At 31.2% G+C, this 17408-nt stretch overlaps 1 protein-coding gene across 1 annotated transcript in view; it reads right to left on the bottom strand.

The window, feature by feature from the left end:
* Positions 1–17408, bottom strand: part of LOC127729963 (choline transporter-like protein 2) — a 58422-nt gene that overhangs the window by 4290 nt on the left and 36724 nt on the right. The window contains exons 15-22 of the mRNA XM_052237963.1: positions 16987–17039; positions 10070–10246; positions 8976–9104; positions 8133–8202; positions 6814–6887; positions 5362–5432; positions 4311–4399; positions 1518–1602 (exon numbers count right to left, since the gene is read on the bottom strand). Of these exons, the coding sequence (XP_052093923.1) occupies positions 1518–1602; positions 4311–4399; positions 5362–5432; positions 6814–6887; positions 8133–8202; positions 8976–9104; positions 10070–10246; positions 16987–17039 (748 nt within the window). The remainder of the gene's footprint in view (positions 1–1517; positions 1603–4310; positions 4400–5361; positions 5433–6813; positions 6888–8132; positions 8203–8975; positions 9105–10069; positions 10247–16986; positions 17040–17408) is intronic.

Genomic DNA, 17408 nt, shown 5'->3' on the forward strand with positions numbered 1-17408 from the left:
AACCACTAATTTAAATGTTAAACGAATTACAAATATTGTTCTATAGGAATACGTGCTGAATTAAGCAAAACCATGAAATCACAAATATCCATGAAAATGCAAGTTTGGTCCTCAATCCATGAAAATTGCGACCCAAAAAAGTAAATGAATCCACAGTATTACTGTGCAATCTTATGTAAAATAATGCTCTGCCATGACAAATTCTATTTCATATTTCGAAGTAATGATTATGATGTCAGTAAATGTTGCATTAAAGGTATTAATGAGATGTACAAGTTCAGACGTTCACTAACTTAAGTTATTTTATGTTTATATTATATAAATTGTATTACTAGTATCTAAAACTGTACCTCCTCGGTCAAACAGATATAAGGGAAAAATAAAAATTCTCATTATATACCTTTTTTTTTTTTTTTTATGTTCTGTATTGTTATATAATTGATTGTAATGATTAATGTTTGTTCTTTGTCTGTGTGTTGATGACAATGTATACAGATTTTGGATTTTATATAGGGATGTCAACTCTGTGAAGATTTACTAATCCATTACTCATTTGATTGACCGAGCGATACTCGAGTACTAGCTCGGTAAAACATTTACAAAATGGAAACACAAAATTACACCCATTTTACATACTTGGGTCGTTGTCTTATGATTATAAAACCCCCAACATTATTACCTAGGGCTAGATAATAGTCTGAGGAATTTTAATGCCAAAATTAACAGCTCATTTACTACATGTACTAATTATGTAAACTGGCAGTAATCTAATCAAGTAATTAGTTAATATCTTTAGAAAAATTATTACTCAAACAACAGTATTTGGGAACCATAAATAAACATATTTAATGATCAACAAAGGGGTGATGATTAGAACTTACTGATGCCATTAATAATATTTTGAGGGTCAACACAAGGTGCAAAGAATTTGTTTTTATTTAAGAATATATTGTCTTGTCAACTTTTTCTGTTACAAGGAGATTTGTCAAATTTGTAAGTTAACTAACAGTCCTGCTGATGAAAATATATGCTCTGACGGCACAGAGGTGAGGGAGTGACTAAGATTAGATAAAAGTGTAAGCCTTGGTAAAAAAACACTCTTGTCCATATATTCAAACTCTGTTTCAGGGAATTTTAAATGACAGTTACACGCAAACATTCGAATCGTATTTTAATTTTTGTTAATTTTGATTAATATCTAATTTCCCGGGAGGCGCTCTCAATAAAAGCAATTTTTTTTTGTTTAAGCCTAAGAAAGCAACAACATTCTAACAGGAAACCGATTAGTCGAGTATCATTTTAGTAATCGATACTCGGTACTACCGAGCGATACTCGAGTACTCGAGTACTCATTGACATCCCTAATTTTATATCAATAAAATCTTTGACTTTGACTTTGACAAGCTGTTGTAATTCGTTGAACATTTAAATTCGTGGTTCACCTGTACCCACGAAATCCACAAAAATTGGTATCCAACGAATAATAATGAATCCACAGTAAATACCAGTATACTTACAGAAACATAAGAATAACGTATCTACTGCCATACCATACACACTGAAAAAGGCACTCGCTATGATGTAAGCTCCAATTATAACCAACTGAAAAAGAAATAAATAACGGAAATTTAAAGTGTTTTGCATATATTCCACTTGTCAAAACTACTCCTTTGCTTTGGTAAGAGCAGATTTTGTGTCATAAATCAATACTATTCAATTAAAAAAATGCTTAAGTTTTTGGGTTTCTTGGAGCTATGGCATCATTACATTTTGTATTTCATGTGCAAATATATGTTATGTATTGTAAAATTAATTTATTAAAGTAAATAGGAAATTAGTTGAATTAAAGGGGCACTAGCTACGAAATACATAAAAAATTTAAATAATGATTTTTTTTTGTTTAATCATTAGTGAAAGTGAAATAGTGAAATAATAATTTGCTATTAGCAGCCAGTATGGTTCAATTTTGTCAAAATAAGCTAAGAAACATCGATGATCAATTATTCACTTGCAAGTGAATAATTCGACTCATTGAATCCGTATTCATGTGAACTTCAATCTAACCCCTTAGCTAGAGATGGATTATGCACGATTGATGCGTGTTAGGCTATTAAAAGAACAGAATGTCAACATTGAAAGTGAAACAAAGGTAAATCATTTGATTGACTTATTCGATCCACAAAAAATCATTCTTATACAGGTAAAATCGAAAGTTAACATATTTTTTTAACCTTAAAATTGAAATCAAAAAGACATAGAAAAACCATTTGCACGAGGTCCATATATCTATTTATATTTATGTTTATGTTTATATCGTGTTATGTGATTTTTCTGGGTCATCTCGATAGTTAATTAGATGGCATCTAGATAGTAAAATACACATGAAAAAAAGCTACATATTATCGAGCCCATGCCCTGTAAATTGTTTGTTTTAGACTTTTTATAATTTGGATAAATTGTAAAAATATAAGTGAACCAACACCTGAAGTGGTGATTGTGCGGTAGGGTAAAAACGTGTGGATACCGCTAGGTATTCAGTCATCTTGAAAAAAAATGAATATGTCGACAATAAAGACAACACACTCAAGTTTTTACCGCAAAGTATCTGTTTATTTGGTTGACATGTTTCACCTATAGATAGGCGTCATCAGAGCATGTTACATATAAAATTTACAGTGAGGTGCATTTCTTGTGGTTGAGCGGTTAACCGGAAGTGTAAGTATAATTACATTAGTTATGGTGACGTTATATCAATAGAAAATGAAAGTGAAAGTGAAAAGACATAGAGAATATAAATAGAAAGAAAAGTAAATGTTGTATAAATAAATTAATAAAAGTTTGTATAAATTTGGATAAATGTTTATCATTGTTATAAATCTTATATGAGAATTTGAGTCAAATCGGTGAACATGAATTTGACAGCTAGTGCCCCTTTAAAAGGCTTTTGTGTTTTAATCATCAGAAAATAAAAATTCTTTTAAATAAAATCATAACCAAATAATTTAATTTTGGATGTAACACGTCTTCTGATTGGCTGACGTTGTTTTGTTTATCAGCTCATAGACATAATTTTGTCATGTGACCGTGACGTCATCAACGTTTTTTCATGGTTTACAACGATTTAAAATGGAATTTAACTTAAATTATAAGAAATGACTGTAATATTTTTTCTGTCTATTCGAAATAACATAAAAAATGTGGTGCACACTTTAAAATAACCCGCTACACGGGTTATTCAGTGTGCACCACATTTTTGATGTTATTTCTTCATAGACAGAAAAAATATTACAGTCATTCCTTGAATACACTTATTAAATATAGATATTTCTCAATTTAGTAATGAAAATCTGACAAGAAATGAATTTGAAATAATTCTAGAAGCATATATTGACCTTTCCACTAAAATGTAAAAGAAATTGATCATAAATTACAATGATTTGTTAGAATTACTATAGTATACAATCCTTATAATAATTAATCAATACTATTTTTCAATGATTAATTTTGGATGTAACACGTCTTCTTATTGGATGAATGTGTTTTGTATAATCAGCTCATAGACATAATTTTGTCATGTGACCGTGACGTCATTAACGTTTTTATCATGATTTAATCCTTTTTAGCATTAAATTATAAGGAATGACTGTAATATTTTTTCTGTCTATTCGAAATAACCTAAAATATGTGGTGCACACTTTTAAATAACCTGCTACATGAGTTATTTAGTGTGCACCACATTTTCGGGGTTATTTCTTCATAGACAGAACAAGAATGTGTCCATAGTCAATGGATGTCCCACTCACACTATCATTTTCTATGTTCAGTGGACCATTGAAATTGGGGTCAAAACTCTAATTTGGCATTAAAATTAAAAGACCATATCATAGGGAACATGTGTACTAAGTTTCAAGTTGATTGGACTTCAACTTCATCAAACACTACCTTGACCAAAGACTCAAGTTGTTCTGAAATATTAAATCAATATTGGATCAACAAGTCTCAGGTTTATTATCAAACCTTTTACAGAAAATATGTCACTCTGGCTGATGGTCTGCATGGAAAACTTAAATTTCCCACATAACCCTCCAAAACTAATGCCCTTGAGAAGGTCAATTCAGTAATAGTTTGTTGTCTTCTCTCCTCTCCAATAAATTCTTTACCTACACCTCCAAATATCATGCTTGAGAAGGTCAGTTCAGTAACAGTTTTTTGCCTTCACTCCCTCTCCTAATCCTACAATTATACTCACCACAATAGAAAAAACATAGAAGTTGAGAGTTGGTGAATTCAGAAAAGAAAGGTATACTCACCACAATAGGAACAACATAGAAGTTGAGTGTTGGTGTGTAGGAACTCAGGAATGTTATTCTGCCATCAAAGAAAAGGAATGCAAAAGCACCTGAAAATATTCAAAAGTATCTAAATAATTTTGTTAAGTTTTGTATGATTATTATTATTTCAAAATTACCCAATGTAATCCATAACTTTTATCAAATGGCGATTTTTTAAAACAAATCATCTCGAGCACACACCACATGGTGAATGAAAAAAATAACCAAAACAAGAATGTGTCCAAAGTACATGGATGTCCCACTCACACTATCATTTTCTATGTTCAGTGGACCATGAAATTGGGGTCAAAACTCTAATTTGGCATTAAAATCAGAAAGATCATATCATAGGGAACATGTGTACTAAGTTTCAAGTTAATTGGACTTCAACTTCATCAAAAACTACCTTGACCAAAAACCTTAACCTGAAGCGGGACAGACGGACGGACAGACAAACAAACAAACAAACAAACAAACGAACGAACGAACGAACAAACGAACAAACGAATGACTGAATGAACGAATGAACGAACAAAGCACAGACTGAAAAACATAATGCCCCTCTACTATCTTAGGTAGGGCATAAAAATCATCTGAAATACTATCTTATTACAGTGTCAATTGTAAAGCTTGCAATCACTGAATATCCAATCAGATGTGATCATTTTGTGCAGAGTGTTTTTTTTTATATTTCTAAAATTTAAAATAGAAAAAGTAATCAAAATGTAGTCTAGGGTATAAGTTTACACAATTCAGATCAAATTCACACGAGCGAATATTTTCCCAATTTTATCATAATTTTGAAATTAGCAGGAAAAAGTTCCTCACACTTTTTTTTTAGCCTTTTACCAATAGAAGAATACGCAAATCAAATAACACTTTGAATAAGCAGGAATACAGTTGTCAATCCATACTATAGATAAATGTATGGAAGGCATGAAACGCAGATAAATATACAGGTACTTCAATCACTAAGGTGGAGGCAGCAAGTATAACTTGCCTGAAGCTGGAGGCAGCGAGTATAACTTACCTGAAGCTGCTACAACTACGAGTATTCCAATAAATAACAGGAAATCTGTAACTTTGTCTATCACTACAACCCTATAATTTAAAAAGTATAATAAAAAGTTTTGATGACTTAAAAATAGATTTATGACTATAGGAATATCCTTTAAAGCAAAGCTGACTTTACTATAGAGATGGACCATTTTCAAATAGTAGCTTAAATATATCAGAACTAGCAATGTAGCTAAGGAGTGCATGAAGTTAAACAAGTAAAAATCAATTTATAAAAAGACAATAAGCTGAGTTGGATATATTTAATTCTACAAAATATTGTTCCAGATGAAATTGTTTTCAATACAAAGCAAGAAATGATTGATTGATTGATTGATTGATTGTTGTTTAATGCCTCTTTCAACACTATTGTGCTATTTTGTGGCAGTCAGTTTTTATTGATGAAGGAAGCTGGACTCCCGTAGAAAACAATCGACCTTCGGTTGGAAAACTGACAATCCTAGTCAATTAAGATTGAAGTCGATTGCACCAGCACGAGCGGGTTTGGAATTCACAACCTCAGTGTTGACTGGCTAGTGATTACAGTAGTTGAACTACTTATACCACGCGGCCACCGAGGCCCCAAGCAAGAAATGACGTGTCAAGAAATGATGTGTCAAATTGTTTTCTGTATTTTGAATTTAACCATTGCTGATTTTGAGTTCTATCAAGGACCATAACTTCTGAACAAGAAGTGAAAGTTGTAAATATCGTACTTGACCTCCATTTTGTCATCAGTAACAACATCTGCAAATTTAAAAAGCATTGGTTTTTTGTCATCAATGACAACATCTTCAAATTTAAAAAAGCATTGGTTAAAGAGTTCATTCCAATCTATCAAGGAACTCCTGAACACTCAACAGCAAAAGTGAAAGTTGTCAATATAAAACTTGTCTAATGACCTCAATTTTGTCATCAGTAACAACATATAAAAATTTGAAATGCATTGGTTGAGCTGTTCATAAGTTATTGCACAGAAACTGTTGGCAGCTAGCTCCCCTCTGCCTTACTTCACCATTTTAATACCATGATTTTTCTTTCAAAAAGTACTGGGTAAAACTAGTCTTTCTGAACTATAAACTGTTAACACAGAGATATGACTCGCCTTTTTCTTATTTTGGTAGTAAAATGCAAATGTTGAAATTAAAATAGCAATACTTTAGCATGCAAGTTATGCAAAATACTTAAAGTAAATGAACCATGACTGAAGGAGCGAGGCCAAATAAAATGGAAATGAGATGTGCTAATGCTTATACAACTGCATACCAAATATCATTGACCTACCACTAGTGGTTCCCCATGAACTGACCTGATCACAAACTATTACAGTGTTGATAATAACGATGCCGCCGCTAACGCAGGAAACGGCATACCTATATCTGGCTTTTTGACTCCGTCAAGGCAAGACAAAAATGTATCACCATACCTGACAATATTTCTCAGTATAAGCATGAAAACATTTCTTGCTGATGTGCAAAAATTTTTACCATGTGCTGCTATCTGAAATAATCAAAATTTGAATATTACATTTGTTTTTCTTTAGATGGATGGTAAAGATCTTTTCCTCAAAACAAAGAGGTATAACTTTCAATTTTCTACCTGTTGATTACATAAATACAGTGGACTCTACTTACATCTATAAATGATTTATGATTCTATAAATTATGATAATCAAGAACTGTTTGTGACGTTTCTGTCTGAAATCTTCATTGAAGTTCAGCAACTGGTGTTAAGTGTAGGACAGCATGATTTCAGAATTACAGTATAATTTGCTTTCTCTATTTTGTGTTTTAGTTACAGTGTTTTTTAATATTATTTTAGAGTTTTAAGAGCTTTTCCTGTACAGGCCCTCGTTTCACAGAAAAATGTTACGATTAAAATTGACTGTAAGTCATGAACAATTTTATCAATTTTAGTCGTAAGATTTTTTGTGAAACACAGGCCTGGTTTTTATTATATGTTCTTTTATGTATGTATTATTAATCTACTGATTGTTATTAAAAAGGGGGATAGGTTGAAACCTGTAACTACTTCTTAAACCCCTACACATTTCCATGTGCCTGTTCCAAGTCGGGAACCTTGTCAATAGCTGTTGTTTGTCATATCTTGATATATTTTTATATTTGGATAATTTGGCAAGAATTTGGCATTAATGGCAAATCTTTGATTGTTTCTGTTAAATTTATAAGGGTAAGACTAAATGTGACAGGGCATAAAAAAAGTGCAAACCTTTGTTGTGAAAAAAGCGCCAAAATAATGAAATAATATAATCATAAGAGTGTCACACTGAAAAAATTGTATATTTTCATGTTTTTTTGGAGGGTCATATATCACTAAAACATAATAGATTTACAGCAAAAGATTAGCCAGAACTTGATCTGTATTTGGTGGTAAATATGCATTATGAATAAGTTTCATAACATTTGGTTGAGGCAAAGTAAAGGTATACAGTTCGAAAATGGCAATTCATTAATTTTTCCATTTATAAAGGGACTTACCTCAAGAACAGTGAGAGTGATGCCACTCAAATTCAAAGTTGATCTGTGTTTGGTGGTAAAAAGTATTATGTATAAGTTTCATAACAATTGGTTGAGGCAAACTAATGATAAAGAATGGAAACCAATTTCCAAATGTACATTGTAAGGACAAGGATAAAACTTAATGCGACAAATTATAAACCTTGTTGTTCTAGGAGTATTATAACTGTAAAACAATAATTAATACTATTATTAAATAATATCTTACCATTATATAAGCATTTTTGTTAAGAAATTTCATAACCTTTTCTAAACACCAAAAACAACATTTAAGACACCTGAAATAGAAAACATTAATTTTTTAGCCAATATGACAAAAATAAGATTTGGAATATTTGTCAAGGAGATAGGCAGTGGTCAGACCTACCTTAATTTTATCAAGAATTATTTTAAATTTGTCAATTGTCTAAACCAAAACTGCTTAATTGCAATACAGGTAATTCCAGTCACACACATCCGAAAATTTGTTCCACTCTAGCAATATCAATTTCAGTACCTTACAATTTTACTCAGCAATCTAGCTTTTTTCATAAAATTAAACAGAATTGACCAAATGTCAGAAAACTGGTTCCCACATGAATGGTCTCTGCTTCTTATATCCCTTGACTTATCATAACTCTTCCAAGGCATAGTTTATTATCCTTACTTTTTATTCAGACCCCCACTTCATCCAAATTCTAACTAAACCTTGACCATAGCCCCATATTAGTGTAAAAAAATACAATTTTATTTTAATCTAAACAAGTACTTTCTAATACAATAAGAGGTGTTGAATCCAGAATTTCTTATGTTAAATACAGGTAAAATTTCAATTCCAAATAACAAATTCTAGGTAAATTTCAAATTGAACTGACAAGTTACAAGAACACTGGTTCACACCTTTATAAATGTGCATGGGTTTGAAAAAACAAAAAAATATTTTGTTACATAGCCTAAAAAGCATTATCAAGTACTTTTAAAAGCTTTCTTAACCTCATGGTTATTGTTGATTGTGCATAATTGTGCTGACTCTACATAAAAATTTACTTACTTACTTATGAAAATAACTTACTTCAAAAGGACTTTAGCAACAGGATTTTCTTTTCCTTTGATTTTATGATCCAAGTATTCCAGAACAACTCTTATCATCTGTATAATGGCAATAATAAGAGATCCAAAAGCAAGGGATCCTATATGATATCTGAAATACACAATACATGTATTCATAGTATCATTATGTCCTATGATTATTGTACAAAATCACAATTGTTTAGTGTACAATGAAATATGACATTTGAACACTTTTATCTATATATTTCTTAAATAATATAATTTCTACCATACTCACATATTGCTCAATGGAGTTAATTAATCTGTGTATGCTGACTTGTACTTATACTTCCGCACACACTTATTATGAATAATCATTCAGATTAAAAATTTAAATACCAACTTCATGCCATCTAAGAGAATCTATGCAAATTTGTTTGAATTCTGTCAAGCTGTTGAGATTAACAAATGATATAAGCAGAAATGGATAAGTTCATGATTTGGTAAGGAAAACCCCTAAAATCCCTCTAAAAAAAATTAAGGTCATATAGAATACTATACATGTATTTCCCGTGCCAGAGGGAGATATGAAGATTTGTTCACCCAAGAATATTCATATTTCACGAGGGCTCTGCCCGAGGGAAATATGATTTTTCGAGGGTGAGCAAATCTTCATATCTCCCGAGGCAAAGGGAAATGAATGTTTTATTCCACTGCCTATGCTTTGTTTACTATCAATACATTAAAAATTATTTTGCATACGTTTTTTTTTCTTATCCGCTTGTTTTTGTAAGTCAAACTAAACACGACACACCCGTTGATAAACAGTAAGGATCAAAATTTAATTATAAGTCTTTTTGTTTTATCGTCTGAAATAAATTTGAACATGATAATGATTTTTGCTATCGCTATTTTAAGAAGAATAAGAAGTTCAAAACGTTATGTACATTAACCGCGCGTAACGTCGCACGAAGTAATCCCGACATTTCAGAGGGGAATATGATCCTCAGAATTGAATATGAAGATTTGTTCAATGACACGTGGGATAGTCTAAACCAATCAAATATTGATTAAACTATCAATATGTTTAAACAGTGGAATAATAAAAGTTATTACCTGAAAGACCTCCACAGGGAACCAGACAGAGGGAACAATGGTAAGTCTTCTGGTTTAAAGAAGGTCCAGTAGTAAGAAGCAAACGCTCCTGCTAAGACCATCTGTCCAAGCGCTATAGAGAAGTTGATTAGCCAGAACAACATAAACAGGTTGTAAATCTGTGAGTATAATACGAAGCTGAAAATGAAAAAAAAGTCAGAAATTAGAATGATTATTATGTAGGTGGTGTCACATTTCAAATGTAAAAATATCTTAGCACTGTTAATTATTGCTATTTTGTTGTTTTTTTTTCAATTATTCGTTCATAGAAATCAAACCTTTACAAGTTATAATCAAGACAATGTGAAAATCAGAAATTAACACAGAGCAAATGATGAATTTTTTAGGTCCTTTTCAGTCATAAAGCTCTTCAACTGTTTCGGTTCTTATACATCCTTGGCTTTCAAATACAATGTATTCGGCTTTGAGCGTTCCTGATGAAGGTAAATTCAGAAAAGCATATTGGACACATGAAATTTATAACATATTGTTTTCATTTTTACATAAATGTAAGATATATGTAGTAAAATTTCTAGGCACATTAAATTTAAAAAAAAAGAGGTTCAGCATATTGCATGTAGTGGATTGATTTGTTTGACATCAATTTCCAAGCCACAACAACAAAGAATTGAAGAAATAAGTAAAGAATATTACTGTGCTTTCCAAAAAGCTTTGCCATTTCAATCTTTTTTTTCAAGTTTCAATCTTTTCTTTGAGTCTTCAGTTTTAATTCATTCCTTCAAATCAATCCACTCGTGAAACTATCTTTAGCCTTTTAGCGCTTCGGACGCACCAAAGGAGCAGGGGCAATAAGCCCCTTATTTGGCCCAAATATTACTGCAAATTTAAAAGTTATCATACATATCCTTAAGTTTGTCCTAACTAGACTAAGGTACAAGGTTTTCAGAAAATAAAAACAAATTTCACATTAAACGAGCTACCATGGCAACAAACCATGACGAAATTTGTATATTTTATAAAATTTCTTGAATTTCCTTGTTTTTCATCAAATTTTAAGTATATTTAAGATTGGCAAAGTATGTGCGCACCCAAGAAACAACTTTATATTTGGTGAGATTATTTCAATAGTTATAATAAAGCTTCTCTTAAATTATTTTGTTGTTTCTTGGCTGCGTACTATGTTTCTGTAATGGAAATAACGATGGAAAATTGCACAAATTCTGCATTTTTCATCTTTTTCATGAAAACGGTACATATTATGATGTAACTGTGACGTCATCATATAAATAATCTTACGTTTTTCATTTATATTTCTTCACTCTATGCATTTCCAAACATTATGTGCCAATTTGAAATAGTTGTCAAACCTTTTATTTTCTTGGGCCAAAACTGGGACTTAATACCCCTACTCCTTTATATAGTGTTATTTTCATTTTTGATTGCTAGTCCCAAAGGGTATCATCAGCTCAGTAGTCAGTGCTTTGTACTGGCATCATTAATAACATATCTTTTTTTAAATTCTGCTGATATTAAATTTAGAAATTTTTAAGAAACTAATTTTTCAGTTTAAGCATTCCTTATGAAGGTTTATTAAAAAAAAACTTCAGGGCAATCAAATTTATAGTCTTATTTTCGTTTGCTAGTAAAAGGTTGTTAGTATAAAGGAAGTCCAGTGTAATGCAAGTATTCTTACTATAGAAATTATTGCGATGTTTTTATTAATGTGAAAAATGCGACAGTATCAGGTTAGCAATAATAAAAACTTGCATTCATTTTTTCAGAAGGGATTTTCCGTCTCAAAATTTTTGCAATCCCATTAATTAGATTTTGCATTTTTCTTGGTGGTCAAGGATTCATAATAACAAATGCACTAAGAGACCACTTCCGAGTTTGTCCTTCACCGGAAAAAACTCGTCAATTATGCGCGCCTTTATGACGTCATTTACCAGATAGACGGGATCGCCTGTATCCCTGCACTATTAACGTTCATCAAGCGTCTTAGTGATGGTTATTGTGCAGGATAAACTAGTAATAATGTTTGTTCTGTAGGTACTTAATCACAATTCCCTAATGACAGCAGTGCTGATTGTCAATTATGAGAATTCAATTTGCCGAATAATACGTGCAATATAGCATCATAGTTTTCCAACCACTCGCTCAACATGGGAACGAAAGTGACGATGCCCCTAAACGCACGAATGATGTTCACTAAAACCAAAGTTTTTGACAGAAATGCATCGAACTGGAAAGTTGTCTATTGATTTCTGAATTTAAAGTATACAATCCCTGAGTGATTAAATTTCTGTTTCATAAGAAAAGTTTGGAACAATTGAACACCTATATAGTTATCAGAGACACATTAGTACTAGTTTTTAAAAAGTTTGACTTGGATATGAAAACTTCTATCACAAGTTAACAAAGCCTTGCATAGTTAAAGCTGGATGAAATCTTGTTACTGTGACTTGACTGTTAGTGTTGCTCTCCACCTATTGCAACTTATTCAAAGTTCTGACCAAATTGCAATTTGTTTTATAAAACCAAACTGTTCAACTGGTCAGAAATTTGAACAAACTGCTGTAGAAAACCACTGTCAAGTCGTGAAAGTGCAAGGTGATAAAATAAAGCATACTTACAATCCCACTGTGTATCATCGCAACCGGAAATTGGGTACTAACGAAGCGGAGAGAAATGAAAAAAAAAGTAAATAAGGTAAGAATTCATTCAATTTAAAGCATTTCTACTGATTTGACGAGGGTACTGCTTAAGAAATGATTTTCTGATATATTATTCTTTAAATTATTAGGCCGATGTACAAAATTAAGACAATATTTTGTGTTATACTCCAAAGCTTGCCACTTAGTACCTGAAAATTTCGAGGTCGATTGTCCTCTGTTGCCCCATTGGCAAGATATTCAACTGTTTTTCATTATTTTTCCAGACACGTTTTTAGATTATGATAGTGTGACATCATATTGACTGAAATCTGTTGTCATAAAGATGTTTTTAAAGAATATGGACCAAAACATTGTTTGTTTATTGTACGGCGAATTGCAGGACGTTGTATGGCGAATTGCAAAATAACAACTTTTGTCTGTACGGCGTTTTGCAATATATTGTAATTTAAAGATGAAATTAATCACTGTTTAGATAATATCAAGTGACGAAATTTTGGCTGTATCAAAGCTTTACCGGCTTACAAATATACAAAATAAACTACTTATCAAATATTATAAAATATATGCCGTTAATTTCGTTCAGAAGTCGTCGTTGCGTACCTCTATTTGACTTTTTGTTTTTAAAGACAAAAAGGTTTTTTTCAACCATATTATCCTAAATACATTCATATATCGTTATAATACTAACGACTGTTGTCTTATTTGTTGTCAGGGTGAAATTTTGTAAGTTCAATAAAAAAAAAAACGACCATTCATCTTTTGTTGGCGCTGTTGTTTTTTTAAAATATAAACAGTGGAGATGTTGTATGATTGCAAATAAGATAACTATCCACCAGGGTCAAATAAAGTGTATGTAAGCAATTATATGCTATCGTTTGGCCTTTAACAACGAAAAATCGTACCTTACAGTCGGCTATGAAAAGCCCCGACATGAAAATTGTGGAAGGATTCAACAAGAAAACTAACGGCCTAACTCATAACAAAACAATTAACGAAAAATAACAAATATGAAAGAGATGAACCAACGACAACCACCAAACTACAGGCTCGTGGCTTCGGACAGACACATAAAGAATGTGCTGGGTTAAATAGATATAGGAAGATGTGGTATGAGTGCCAATGAGACAACTCTCCATCCAAGTCACAATTTATAAAAGTAAACCATTAAAGGTCAAGGTTACCGTCTTCAACATTGTTTATTATTTATTTTTTAAATTTCTGAAATGAATAATTTGTTAAAAGAAAAGTGAAGAAAATACTTTGTTTTCATTGAAAATTAGGAGAAATAAATCATGAATTGTGGTTCGAATTAATTTTCTTGTTTCTTATTGAAAATAAGATTGTATTTTTTTTTTTTAGTTTTAAGTAAATTCAATCAATCTTTTTATTTACAGGGAAAAAATAATAAAAGACTGTTGCTAAGGCTGTTTAGCCTAAACTTAAATGAGTAGATGGAGGGGTAGTGAAAAGGAGTGTATTCGTCCGAATTTTCATTTTTACAGTAGTACATTTTCATGATTACTATGTATAATATTTCTCTGTAAATTTTAATGTGATATTGTGCCAATTAAAATTATATAATTAATACAAGTAAGACTTGCATTTGCCTTAAAAGATATAGCAGTACGTGATTATTTGTTTTCAAACACACCTTCTCTAGTTTCAAAATCAACAGTAAGCCCTATTTTTGTGTGTGTGTAAATAATCTAATCTTTAGATAGATGCTAAAATTAAAATCATTTTTCTTAATAAGAAGAAAAAAGTGCAACTTAAGCACGCCTGAATGTAAAAAGTTGTACCCGACTTATTCGTTCACGATAAGAATTTACCGATTTCGGTATTTTAACAAAACTGTTTACAAGGGCAAATAAATAAATGAACGCTATCAAATCAACATTTAAATTTACGTGGATTTTTCCAAAAGAATTTATGAGTTTGCACCATCAGGATTCAAAAATATTTCAACCTGTCCTTATTAGATGTTATTTCATTATAATTCTTTAAAGTTACAAGTCGAAGATGCTAGCTTTTGTGAATTGTATTAATAAGTATATAATATAAGATGACAACCAAAAAAAACTTTATACAAGGTCATCTGTATTCTCAAGTAGAAAGTTTATATAAATAGTTTATGCCGTAGCCACAGCCGGATTTGTATCCCTTGTATCGGATTCTTCTTTCATTCTTTCCAAAAATGATTAATCTAAGGTTAATATTTTTTTTAAATTTAAACAGTGTTAGCCACCGAACTTGTTCATTTCTTACTATATAGAGATGAAGTTTTTTTTTTTAGAAAATTAATGTTCTTTATTCTAATGTATTGGCTGTATCTGCCTTTTACAAATAAGACAATAACATTAATTGAAAAAGGAGACGTGGAATGGTTTTCACTGAGAGGACTTTCAAACAAAGTCCAAGTGAAATAGATTTGACCAACTATTGGTTACTATACACTTCACAATGAACAAAACCCATACCGTATCAAAATTGCCTGATTTATGACAAAATCATAAACAAATATGTCAGGCAGCAACTTACGACAGCCGCTATATTACATGTTCCTGACCAGGGACAGACACATATATATTGAGGCGGGCTTAAACATGTTTGTGAGCACTCAAACCTCCCTTAACATGGTGCCGTGGTGTATCAATACAACATTTTTTTTGGCAGAGAATGATAATTCATTTATATTTCATTTTATCTGAAAGTTGAAAGAGAATTCATTCACTTAATGGTTCTAAATATTCAATGCGGAAAAATTCTCCTGCCATTACCTCCTACCTTCCCTCCACCCACAACCCATCCCCGAAATGTTCATCACTTATATGCAAATGCTGACTAATGTTGTATGGTTTAAACATTTGGTTGAGGCAATCTAAAGTTTGAGAACAGAAAAGACAGCTTTAGCTTTTTTTCATTTATAATAGGGCATAACTCAAGAACGGTAACAGTGACGCTACCCAATTTATAACTTGATCTGTGTTTTGTGGTGATAAGCATTTCGTGTAAGTTTTAAAACATTTGGTCAAGGCATACTAAAGTTAGAGAACGGAAACCAATTATTGGGACTTTCTGGACGGACGGACATGGGTAACATTTAACACTACGTTAGGGCAGAACAACAGGTCAGTAAAACAGTGACATGCCTTTCCGAAAGTTACAACATTTGCCAGCTTTTGTTTATGCCGTATTCATATTTTATACATCAGGTATGTAAAAGATGAAATAGGCTGTGTTCAAGCCTTATATTGTGTATACATCTTAAATGGTGTCAAGCGAATTGTATTTTTATCAAATGCATAATTAGATATTTGAACCTAATACTTTATTTTCTTTAAAAAGACAGCAAATAAATATTTTGAAATTAGCAAATTGCCATACAGTTGAAAACAAGTTGCCATACAGTAAATTTGTCAACATGAGCAAGTTGCCGTACCCTAGACTTTATTTTTTATGGTCTACATTCTTTAAAAACGTTCACTTTGACAACAAATTTCAGTAAATATGATGCCACACTATAATAATCTAAAAAAAGTGTCTGGAAATATAATGAAAAACAGTTGAATATCTTGCCAATGGGGCGACAGAGGACGATCGACCGCGAAATTTTCAGGTACTAAGTGGCAAGTTCTTGAGTATAACACAAAATCTTGTCTTAATTTTGTACTTATCGGCCTAATAATTTAAAGAATTATATATCAGAAAATCATTTCTTAAGCGGTACCCTCGTCAAATCAGTAGAAATGCTTTAAATTGAATGAATTCTTACCTTGTTTACTTTTTTTTCCATTTCTCTCCGCTTCGTTAGTACCCAATTTCCGGTGGCGATGATACACAGTGAATCCTATAAGACTTTAATTCCACTTCAATGTTATTATGAAAAATCAGTCTAACAGTTTGTATAGAAATTTTATTGTTATTGTCATGCTAAAGGTGATGGATAGAAATTTTGAATTGCTATAAAAATGTCCAAACTAAGCTTTCATACAATTTTTCTTTCGAAAAGTCTTCTATATTCATAAGAACCAGACATCATTTGAATTAAAACATTTTATATACAGTAAAATATGTGTGAAATTACAATACTTTGTTAGGAAGTTTCCATGGGAGATAATCAATTTTTCTTTCGAAAAGCCTTCTATATTCAAAAGAATAATGTTTTAGGTTATCTCCCATGGAAACTTATTAACGACATATTGTAATTTTAAAAAGTCACAGTAAGTTGAAATATGTTCTTACTTTTCCTCTTGATTCTTTAGAAAAGTACAAAATTCACTGTCTGTTTGGTTGCCCTGAAATTAAATAGTTACCATAAAAGATTCAATAAAATGAACAAAGGTTTAGTTAATTAAAATATGATACATCAATTTCGGGTTTGTCTGCCATTGAAATATTTTCCGATAACTTTTTTAAAATGTTTCAATGAATAAATAACTTATTATTTATATATCTAAAAAGTATCCCCAGGGTATATTACTTAATAATATGAGCATAATTTTTGTTGATTTAAATATGATAAACCAATTTCTAGTTTCACTATGCATTGAAGAAAAACATTTTCCCATTTTTTTTTAGTGTCTGTCACTGTCATCAAAGAAAACATTTGATGACCGAGACCAAAAGTCATTGTTTTCATAATTAGGTCAACCAGGACAAAATTG

The sequence above is a fragment of the Mytilus californianus genome, unplaced genomic scaffold, assembly GCF_021869535.1.
Source record: "Mytilus californianus isolate M0D057914Y unplaced genomic scaffold, xbMytCali1.0.p SCAF_2, whole genome shotgun sequence".
Classification (NCBI taxonomy): Eukaryota; Metazoa; Mollusca; class Bivalvia; order Mytilida; family Mytilidae; genus Mytilus; species Mytilus californianus.